The 11,400-nt window shown below is 49.0% G+C and overlaps 1 protein-coding gene across 2 annotated transcripts in view; it reads right to left on the minus strand.

Moving 5' to 3' along the window:
- Positions 1-903: 903 nt before the first annotated feature.
- The window catches only part of TMEM225B (transmembrane protein 225B), a 14,523-nt gene continuing 4,026 nt past the window's right edge, over positions 904-11,400 (minus strand). Inside the window, exons 1-5 of one of the 2 annotated variants that reach the window (XM_025380543.1) lie at positions 10,924-11,027; positions 8,660-8,870; positions 5,693-5,839; positions 4,764-4,901; positions 1,116-1,556 (exon numbers count right to left, since the gene is read on the minus strand). In XM_025380543.1, coding sequence (XP_025236328.1) covers positions 1,384-1,556; positions 4,764-4,901; positions 5,693-5,839; positions 8,660-8,870; positions 10,924-10,965 — 711 coding nt within the window. In that variant the 5' untranslated portion in view covers positions 10,966-11,027 and the 3' untranslated portion in view covers positions 1,116-1,383. Of the gene's footprint in view, positions 1,557-4,763; positions 4,902-5,692; positions 5,840-8,659; positions 8,871-10,923; positions 11,028-11,400 lie in introns of those variants that run through there. The other variant, XM_025380544.1, reaches the window with a different exon arrangement.

The following is an 11,400-nucleotide window of genomic DNA, read 5'->3' on the forward strand; positions in this document are numbered from 1 at the left end:
TTACCCAGTCTCGGATAGGTCTTCAGCAGCAGCATGAAAACAGAATAATACAGAGATGAAGCCAGTGGAGGGCTTGGATTGCTGTTCTAGCTGCCCCACTGCCCCAAGCATGTGTTCTTCCCAGCTACACCCATTCTTGCTGGGAGGCTGAGTGCTCCCCATGATGTAAGCACCATGGGGCTGTGAATGGAGCACACTGGAGGAGCACTCGGCAGGCCTCTGGCTATAGGAAAATGATGGAATGCCAGATATTTTGATTGGCTAATGTGCAGTCCTAATTGTGGAAAAGGAGTCAGGTTGGTGGGAGGAGGGGAAAGCAAAAAGAAGCAGATAAGCTACAAGTCTGCCTTTCTTCATGGTCCAAGACACAAACCCTCCTGTGCAAATAACTCACGATCTTCCTGTGCCCAAACTATCACCAGACACCTGCAAGTTAGCTCACTGCAACGTTGGCATTATCAGTACTGCACAAAGCCCTCTTCAGCATACAGCATAAACAGTATGCCATCAAATCTCCAGAAAGTCTTTGTTTCCTTACAATCAGCTCCTTTTCTGCTGGTTCTGCCTGTTGCTCCCTGGCAATGTACTTTTTTTTTTTTTTTTTTTTTTTTTTTGAGACGGAGTTTCGCTCTTGTTGCCCAGGCTGGAGTGCAATGGCGCAATCTTGGCTCACCGCAACCTCCGCCTCCTGGGTTCAAGCGATTCTCCTGCCTCAGCCTCCCAAGTAGCTGGGATTACAGGCATGCACCACCACGCCTGGCTAATTTTGTATTTTTAATAGAGACAGGGTTTCTCCATGTTGATCAGGCTGGTCTTAAACTCCTGACCTCAGGTGATCTGCCCGCCTCAGCTCCCAAAGTGCTGGGATTATAGGCATGAGCCACCGTGCCCAGCCTGGCAACGTACTTTTATACTTCCTTTAATAAATCTGCCTTTCTTTATCTACTACCGTCTTAGTAAATTCTTTTACCCCTGTACCACCAGCCCAAATAGTTGTCATTCTCCTGAGTATATTCTGTATTCTGTACGGTTTCTGTTTTGCAAAATCCCATTTCACTTGGTTATCTTGTAATATTCCTCCCTCCCCTCCTGCCCTGCAGGCTTTGTTTTTGAGGTATGGATGAACAAAGTAGCCCTTCTTTTTATTGAAAATCCCTGCAAAAATGTCACTCAGGAAGCTCAGAAGAGTTGAAAGGACTTTTAGCAAATTTCACATACAAGCAAGATAGAATTGCTGTGAGTATGGGGAGGTGGAGAGTTGATCTGACATGCAAGAAGCTCCTCAAAGGCACAGATGCTGGCAGAGAAGGTGGGGAGGGCTACAAACAGCTACATGTGTGCACTCACATGGCTTGAAGAAGGGTAGAGAAGCCGTGTCTTGGACTAGATGACTGTTTCTCCCGTCACCTGTGTCTCCTTTTGTACTGAGCTCAGTTCTCCTCCCAAACTCTCCAGATTGTCCAGGTACAGGCTCCCGTGGTCCTCCTTCATCCTCTGGGAAGTGGACAACAAGTGCCAGCAAGGGCAGGCCATTTCTTGAGTAAGGCAGATGGTACCTAGGGAACAGCCAAGGTTTGGGTTAGGTCAGAGAGAGTCCAGAGCTCCACGCCCTGGAGGTCAGGTCCCTCTAGCTCCAGACCCACCCTCCATCATTCTGCACCCCTGCCACCCAGTCTAGGGTATTACAGAGAGAGATTACAGACAGGATGCATCAAAGGACAAGAAATACAAATACATGTATAAAATCACAGACCCATGGTCAGCACCTAGAAGGACATCTCAGCAATCATGTAGTCCCTTAATGGGTGGAAAAAAAAAAAAAAAAAAAAAAAAAAACCTAGGGTTTAGAGAAAGGAAGTTCCAACACAAAACCCAGGCCCAACTCAAGACCTTCAGTGAAGTAAAAGATAGACAACTGACATGAATACATGAATAAGAACAAATGAGGGATGGACGTGGTAGTTCACGCCTATAATTCCAGTGCTTTGGGAAGCCAAGGCAGGAGGGTCTTTTGAGCCCAGGAGTTCGAGACTCATCATGGGCAACATAGCAAGACCTTGTGTCTACAAAAAAAAAATAAAATTAGCGAGGCATGATAGCATGAGCCTGAAGCCCCAGCTACTTGGGAGGCTGAGGCAGGAGGATCACTTGAGCCCGGGAGGTCAAGGGTGCAGTGAGGTATGATCACACCACTGCCCTCCAGCCTGGGCGACAGAGCAAGACCTTGTCCCTTTAAAAAAAAGAACAAATGGGCCAGGCGTGGTGGCTCAGCCTGTAATCCCAGCACTTTGGGAGGCCGAGGTGGGCGGATCATGAGGTCAGGAGATCGAGACCATCCTGGATAACACAGTGAAACCCTGTCTCTACTAAAAATACAAAAAATTAGGCGGGCGTGGTGGCGGGCGCCTGTAGTCCCAGCTACTCAGGAGGCTGAGGCAGGAGAATGGCAGGAACCCCAGAGGCGGAGCTTGCAGTGAGCTGAGATCGCGCCACTACACTCCAGCCTGAGCGACAGAACAAATGGCCAGGCGCGGTGGCTCATGCCTGTAATCTGAGCACTTCGGGAGGCTGAGGCGGGCAGATCACAAGGTCAGGAGTTCGAGACCAGCCTGGCCAACACGGTGAAACCCCTGTCTCTACTAAAAATATAAAAATTTGGCCGGGCGCGGTGGCTCAAGCCTGTAATCCCAGCACTTTGGGAGGCCGAGATGGGCGGATCACAAGGTCAGGAGATCGAGACCATCCTGGCTAACACGTTAAAACCCCATCTCTACTAAAAAAAAAAAAAATACAAAAAACTAGCCAGGCGACGTGGTGGGCGCCTGTAGTCCCAGCTACTCTGGAGGCTGAGCCAGGAGAATGGCGTAAGCCCGGGAGGCGGAGCTTGCAGTGAGCTGAGATCCGGCCACTGCACTCCAGCCGGGGCGACAGAGCCAGACTCCATCTCAAAAAAAAAAAAAAAAATATATATATATATATATATATATATATAAATTAGCCGGGCATGGTGATGTGCGCCTGTAGTCCCAGCTGCTCGGGAGGCTGAGGCAGAATTGCTTGAACCCAGGAGACGGAGGTTGCAGTGACCCGAGATCACACCACTGCACTCCAGCCTGGGTGACAGAGCAAGATTCCGTCTCAGGAAAAAAAAAAAAAGAATAAATGGAGATATCCTGAGTGAATGATCAATGCTGTGTTAAGATGAAGACTAAGATAAAAGACAACTTATATTTTCAGCATTATAGCAGACTACTCTCCCACTAAAAGCCACAAAAATTTTAAATAAATTGTGAGGGAATTTCAAAGAGTTCATGGAAATCATGAAAAAATGGAATTAAAAGGTTAAAATATAAAATATTGTAACTCTATTTGGTGATGGGGAAAATAAGAAATAAAAAAAACAAAAATAAATATGTGGGGTTTGTTGTTGTTGTTGTTGTTGCTTTTTGTTCTGTTTTGTTTTTTGAGATGGAGTCCCGCTGTTGCCCAGGCTAGAGTGCAGTGGTGAGATCTCCGCTCACCACAACCTCCACCTCCTGGGTTCAAGCAATTCACCTGCTTCAGCCTACTGAGTAGCTGGGATTACAGGCACGCGCCACCATGTCCAGCTAATTTTTGTATTTTTAGTAGAAATGGGGTTTCCCCATGTTGGCCAGGCTGGTCTTGAACTCCTAACCTCAGGTGGTCCACCTGCCTCAGCCTCCCAAAGTGCTGGGATTACAGGCGTGAGCCAGCGCACCTGGCCATATATACATATATATATGTATTTATACATATATATGTGTATGTATGTATATATACACACATACATATATATGTGTGTGTATATACATATGTGTGTGTGTGTGTACATATATATATATTTTTAAACTAGCTGGCCATGGTAGCGCATGCCTGTAGTTTCAGTGATTCAAAAGGCTGAGGCAAGAGGATCGCTTGAGCCCAGGAGTTGGAGGCTGCAGTTGTACCACTGCACTCCAACTTGGGCAACAAAGCAAGACCCTGTCTCTTAAAAAAAAAAAAAAAGGTAGAGACAGGAATAGATAGCCGAAGCAACCAGCATGGTGGAAGGGAGACTATAAAAATTTGAAAGAGTTTAGTTCTAAGTCAAGAAGGATGAGAACGAGAAGGCCAAGTATGGGGTTGAAGCTCCAGAGCAGTGCTGTCCAGTAGAACGTTCTGCAGAGAAGGAAATTTCTCTGTCTGCACTGTCCAATATGACAGTGTCCAATAGCCACTGGACATATGTGGTTATTGAACACTGGTGATGTGGCTAGTATGGCTGAGGAACTGAATTCGTCACTTTTTATTTTATTTTAGAGATGGAGTCTTGCTTTGTCACCCAGGCTAGAGTGCAGCGGTGTGATCTCGGCTCACTGCAACCTCTGCCTCCTGGGTTCAAGCAATTCTCCTGCCTCAGCCTCCCAAGTAGCTGGGATTGCAGGCATGTGCCACCACGCCCAGCTAATTTCTATATTTCTAGTAGAGACAGGGTTTCACCATGTTGGCCAGGCTGGTCTCAAACTCCTGGCCTCAAGTGATCCACCCATCTCGGCCTCCTGAAGTGCTGGGATTACAGGTGTGAGCCACCACACCCAGCTAATAACTATTTTAATTAATGAAAGTTAAATAGCCACGTCTAGCAGGTGGCTGCAGTTTGGAGCAGTGCAACTCTAGAGAATCCAAAGGGAAGGCCTCCACAAGACAGGTTCCTAAATCCAGACCGAGGACAAGAAGCAGGGCACTGTTCCCTGGACACTCACCAGCCACTATGAACAGAAAGATGCCAAAGCCCAGCACGTAGTAAGGCCATAGCACGGAGAACTGCAGGCGGCTGAGCTTCATCCGCAGAGCCTGGATCTCCAAGGCATGCAGCACCAAAGCCAGGAAGGCACAGGCCCCTGCAGGGTCACAGGGAGGCACTCTCACTCTCCTCCCATGCTGCCCACCTTCCCTCCAAACTTCACCCCTGTGGCTCCTGCCTGGAGGCTCCTTCATCCTTGCCCCCTCTCTGGAAAAAAAAAAAACTCCCACTCAGATGCCTGTCCCTCCCTCCTTTCTGACTCATCTTCAAACCTATGTGCTTCAACTTGCAGGGAACCATCATCAGAACTCCCTTTCCTAGCACCCTCTGCGTCTGCCCTTAGCTCACTTCAGGTTGCACCCTCTGGGTGCAACACTTTGGATTAAATGCAACCCCATTTTCCCACTGCATGTGCTCGACGTCCACCATTTGCCTGGGAGCCTCTCAGGATGGAGCCTGGGTCACCCTTTATAAATGTCAAAAGGGGCCGGGTGCAGTGGCTCATGCCTGTAATCTCAGCAATTGGGAGGCTGAGGCAGGAGTACCACTTGACACCAGGGGTTCAAGGCCAGTCTGGGCAACATAGCGAGATCCACATCTCTACAAAAAAAAAAAAAAAATGTTTAAGTTAGCCAGGCATGGTGGCACATGCCTGGAGTCCCATCTGCTTGGGAGGCTGAGGTGGGAGGATCACTTTAGCCCAGGAGGTTGAGGCTGCAGTGAGCTGTGATCACACCACTGCACTCCAGCCTGGGCAACAGAGTGAGACCTTGTCCCTAAAAAGAAAAATTATGCCTCTTTTGACATCACAGAGACTGAGCAACCCTCTTTCTCTGGACTCCTCCCCAGGCACTAGCAAAGGTCAGGGATCACCTAGCTATTCCACACCTGTGAAGAAGCTGACGAAGGCTAACACAAAGTTTTGCTTCCAGGTCCTCGGGAAGAACTTGGATGCAAAGGGCACCATGATGAAGGTGGTGAGGAAAGCCAGGAAAACTGCAGACAGCAGGAAAACTCGGCCGAGGAGGATGTAAACTGCAGGGGAGGGAAAAGTGGGGCTGAAGCTGGGAACCCTGACCCGAAAAGCACAGAGTCCCGCAGAGCCTGGGCAGGGCTGGCCCCCGGAGCCTCCACCACCCTTGGATCCCAAAGCATGGCCTTGGGACCAAGGTTGTGACCATGCCACTTTGGCCCCAAGAATGCTCTGGTCCCACAATTTGATTCCCAATGACATAGAAATATATGAAAAAAATTAAATTGACAATGTCAGACACTGAAATAACCAGTTCTTAATAATTTTTTTTCTTTTTTTGCAACAGGGTCTCACTCTATCATCCCGGCTGGAGTGTGGTGGTGCGATCTCAACTCACTGTAACTTCGACCTCACAGTTTGAAGTGCATGTCTATGGTCCCAGCTACTCTGCAGGCTGACCAAACAATCCTCCTGCTTCAGCCTCCAGAGTAGCCGGGACCATAGACATGCACCACCACACCTGGCTAATTTTTTATTTTTGTTTTGTTGAAACAGGGTCTTGGTCTGTCGCCCAAGCTAGAGTGCAGTGGCACCATCATAGGTCACTGCAGCCTCAACCTCCTGGGCTCCAGCGATCCTCCCATCTTGGCCTCTCAAAGTGCTGGGATGACAGGCGTGAGCCACCGTGCCTGGGCTTAACAAATGTTTTTTTGTTTTGTTTTGTTTTGTTTTGTTTTTTTGAGACAGAGTCTCGCTCTGTCGCCCAGGCTGGCGTGCAGTGGCTGGATCTCGGCTCACTGCAAGCTCCACCTCCCGTGTTTATGCCATTCTCCTGCCTCAGCCTCCCGAGTAGCTGGGACTACAGGCGCCTGCCACCTCGCCCGGCTAGTTTTTTTGTGTTTTTTTTAGTACAGACGGGGTTTCACCATGTTAGCCAGGATGGTCTCGATCTCCTGTCCTCGTGATCCGCCCGTCTCAGCCTCCCAAAGTGCTGTGATTACAGGCTTGAGCCACGGTGCCCGGCCAACAAATGTTATTTTGTGAATTTGGTTGTACCAAATCATGTATCATCCACTAGGGGAAAATGGTGGTTTTAAAAAGCAACACAAAATCAAACTCTTGTGATAAAATTTGTTGCATGTGCAAATGTGAAGAATCACACCTGTATTGGTTACCCTGAAATAATTCACCTGTGGAAAATCAGAACTTTGTGAGGTCAAAATGTTCTGAACTCCGAAGGAATCCCCACACCCCTATTTAATTTTCCTAGTTAATAGGAGTGAGACTGGGTGCAATGGTTCACACCTATAATCTCAACACTATGGGAGGCTGACGTGGGAGGATTGCCTGAGGCCAGGAGTTGGAGACCAGCCTGGGCCACATAATAAGACCCCATCTCTACAAGAAATTTTAAAAAGTTTGGCATGGTGGGGCACACCTGTAGTCCCAGCTACTTGGGAGGCTGAGGCAGGATGATCACTTGAGCTGAGGAGGTGGAGGCTGCAGTGAGCTATGATCACACCAGCCTGAGTGACAGAGCAAGATCTTGTTTTTACAAAACCTAAAATTAAAAAATTAGCTGGGAGCTGTGGTGCGCACCTGTAGTCCTAACTACTCAGGAGGCTAAGGTAGGAGGATCGCTTGAACTCAAGAGTTGGAGGCTCCAGTAAGCTATGATCGCGCCAGCCTGGGTGACAGAGCGAGATCCTGTTTTTCACAAAACATAAAATTTAAAAATTAGCTGGGAGCTATGGTGAGCACATGTAGTCCCAACTACTCATGAGGCTGAGGCAGGAGGATCAGGAGTTGGAGGCTGCAGTGAGCCATGATCATGCCACTGCACTTCAGCCTGGGCAACAGAGTGAGGCCCCATCTCCAAAAGCAACAACAGGCCGGGCGCGGTGGCTCATGCCTGTAATCCCAGCACTTTGGGAGGCCGAGGCGGGCGGATCATGAGGTCAGGAGATCAAGACCATGCTGGCTAACACGGTGAAACCCCGTCTCTACTAACAATACAAAAAAAATTAGCCGGGCATGGTGGCGGGTGCCTGTAGTCCCAGCTACTCGGGAGGCTGAGGCAGGAGAATGGCATGAACCCAGGAGGCGGAGCTTGCAGTGAGCGGAGATCTGGCCGCTGCACTCCAGCTTGGGCGACAGAGCGAGACTCTGTCTCAAAAAAAAAAAAAAAAAAAAAAGAGCGACAACAACAACCAGAGTAGTGAAACAGACCAAAATTAGCAGAGCCAGAGTCTGGTAACAGGGTGATTTGTTCTCTGACTGCTGGCATGATGCAGACCCATGTGAAAATGAGTTTGCATACCCTCCTGAGCTGGCAGAGGTGGGCAGCTGGCAGTGGGACAAGGAGTCAAAGTTGCTGTTGAAGTCCCAGATATCCCAGAGTCTACCCTTGGGTTAACCAAGCCTGGTTAATTTTTTGTATGTGTTTTTTTGTTTGTTGATTGGTTGGGTTTTTTTTTGTTTTTTTTTTTGTTTTTTTGAGTCAGGGCCTCACTCTCACTCCCAGGCTGGAATTCTGTGGCGCGATCACAGCTCACTGCAGCCTTGAACTCCTGGGCTCAAGTGGGAGCCCTCCAACCTCAGCTTTTTGAGTAGCTGGGACTACAGGCACATGCCACCATGCTCAGCTAATTTTTTCATTTTTGTAGCAACAGGGTTTGGCTATGTTGCCCAGGCTGGTCTCAAGCAGTCCTCTCGCTTCGGCCTCCCAAAGTGCTGGGATTACAGGCACAAGCCACTGCATCCAGCCCTGAGCTAATTAGATTTTGTCCTCTCTGCTCCCATTCTGTTCTTTCACCCCTCACCTCTGTCCCGACACTGGCCCTGTCCCCCTCTCTCCCCTCCCCACCTCCATCCCTCCTTACTGGATAAGGGTCGAGGCTTCCAGCATTTGACATGGAAGCAGTTCTCAAATAGGCCACTGAAAAAGACTTCGTGGGACTCCTCGTTCGTCAGTCGCACCCAGAAGGGAAAGATGGAGACCACCAGGATAAGCAGGTAGCCTAGGGAGGTTAAGGCTGGGACTATGGCCCAGGAGAATCCCTTCATGTCCTTGTCCTCTAACATCAGCATCACCTGTGTAAGAGAAAAGTGATCACGGAAGTGGGACACCGACCCAAATTCTCCTGCAGCACAGAGGGAAGGAGATGACGGCTGGGGAAGTGTCAGTGCTGTGTATGGCCCATATGTGAAGCTCAGTAAATGATGATTTCTTTGCTTAACTTTACAGCCTACACACCTCTGCAGCAGACCAAAAAAAAAAAAAAAAAAAAATTGCATAAAACGTTTCTGTCGCTAAGTCACTAGGTGATCTTGGGCATGTCAGGTTCCCTCTCTGAGCTCCAATTTCTTCCTCTGGTAAAGTGAGGAGGTTGACCTGGGCCATTCACAAGGCCTCTTCAGCTTCAAAGTTCTCAACTTGCAGCTGTGTGCGGCGGATCACACCTGCAATCCCACCACTTTGGGAGGCGGAGACAGGTGGATGGCTTGAGTCCAGGAGTTTAAGAACAGCCTGGGCAACATGGCGAAACCCTGTCTCTACCAAAAATTAGCCAGGCATGGTGGTGCATGCCTGTAGTCCCAGCTACTCAGGAGACTGAGGTGAGAGGATCGCCTAAGCCCAGAAGGTCAAGGCTGCAGTGAACCATGATCACACCACTGCCCTCCAGCCTGTGTGACAGAGCAAGACCCTGTCTCAAAAAAAAAAAAAAAAAAAAACTCAAATAATTTAAGAAATTTTTAAAAACTGAAGTTCTAAGCTTTCTTTTTATTTATTTTATTTTATTTTATTTTATTTTATTTTATTTTATTTTTTTGAGACAGAGTCTCGCTCTGTCGCCCAGGCTGGAGTGCAGCGGCCAGATCTCAGCTCACTGCAAGCTCCGCCTCCCGGGTTCATGCCATTCTCCTGCCTCAGACTCCCGAGTAGCTGGGACTACAGGCGTCCGCCACCTTGCCCAGCTACTTTTTCGTATTTTTTAGTAGAGACGGGGTTTCACCGTATTAGCCAGGATGGTCTCAATCTCCTGACCTCGTGATCGGCCCGTCTCGGCCTCCCAAAGTGCTGGGATTACAGGCTTGAGCCACCGCGCCCGGCCTTTTTTTTTTTTTTTAGGTGGAGTCTCGCTGTTGTCAGCCCAGGCTGGAGTGCAATGACACAATCTCAGCTCACTGCAACCTCCACCTCCTGGGTTCCAGCAATTCTCCTGCCTCAGCCTCCTGAGTAGCTGAGATTATAGACGCCCGCCACCACACTCAGCTAATTTTTGTATTTTTAGTAGAGATGGGGTTTCACCACGTTGGCCAGGCTGGTCTCGAACTCCTGACCTCAGGTGATCCATCCGCCTCAGCCTCCCAAAGTGCTGGGATTGCAGACGTGAGCCACCGCGCCCAGCCCTAAGCTTTCAGTTCTATCAACAGCCACCTCTACTGGCCATCAGAAGGACAACTCCAGCCTATTTTGCAGTCAGCTGTCTTCCTTTTGGGATTTCAGACTGAGAACCAAGGGGAGATATTCAGACCAGAGCCTTAGGTGCCCTTATTCAGTGACTGGCCTTCTGACCACAGGAACTGTGGGTTTAGATGCGGAGGGGTCCATCTGGGCAGGAGGAGCCTATGCTGAGAAATGAGCAGGTCATGTACATACAGGAAGTTTTACAAAGAGTTCTGGTGTTTCATACAAGCCTCCCGCAGCCCGGGCCCTCAGTGAAGGCTCCCTATCACGTGGAGTTCCTCCCCAAAACCCATCTTCTCTTTCATCACCATCTGTCACTGAGGTGTCTCTTTTGTGGCCAGTCACTGGTGGCTCATGCCTATAATCTCAGCACTTTGGAAGGCTGTCACGGGAGGATCGCATGAACTCAGGAGTTTTGAGAACAGCCTAGGCAACACAGTCAGACCAGTCTCCACAAGAAATTGTTAAAAATTAGCCAGGCATGGGGGCATGTGCCTGTCTGTAGTTCCCAGCTACTTGGGAGGACGAGGCAGGAGGATCTCTTGAGCCCAGGAGTTAGAGACCGCAGTGAGCTATGATCATGCCGTTGTACTCCAGCCTGGGCAACAAAGCAAGACCTTATCGCTCAAAGAATAAACATTTTCAAAAGATGTGATCTTTTGAATGAGTAGTTACACCGTGGTGGGTAAGTGCTGGCTGGTCTTGTCTCAGCTTCATCACTTCCTAGCTGTGTGATCTTGGGGAACTTGCTCAGAGTCTCAGGACCTTGCTTTCCCCATGTGGAAAAGGAAGGATATAACACCTGCCTAATGATAAGGAAAGATATATTATAACACCTGCCCAGTGATAAGAATACAACACCTGCCCACTGAGAGGACCAAATGAAACAACGCATACCAAAGTGTCCAACATAGTGCTGAGCACTCAGGTACTTGGTTAAAGTTGGGAGGGCAGGAATGGAGGGCAGGCTTCTAAAATTCAGATATCCCTGTGGGAGAAGGGGGTTGGAGGCCACACCCAACTTCAGGACTGAATCTGCTTTCCCCTCTGTCTGTGCTGAGCCTGGCAGCTCTGAGGAATGAGAGTTATCCAGCAATGGGAAGGAAGGAAGGAAGGAAGGAAGGAAGGAAGGAAGGAAGGAAGGAAGGAAGG

Source organism: Theropithecus gelada, chromosome 3 (assembly GCF_003255815.1).
Source record: "Theropithecus gelada isolate Dixy chromosome 3, Tgel_1.0, whole genome shotgun sequence".
Classification (NCBI taxonomy): Eukaryota; Metazoa; Chordata; class Mammalia; order Primates; family Cercopithecidae; genus Theropithecus; species Theropithecus gelada.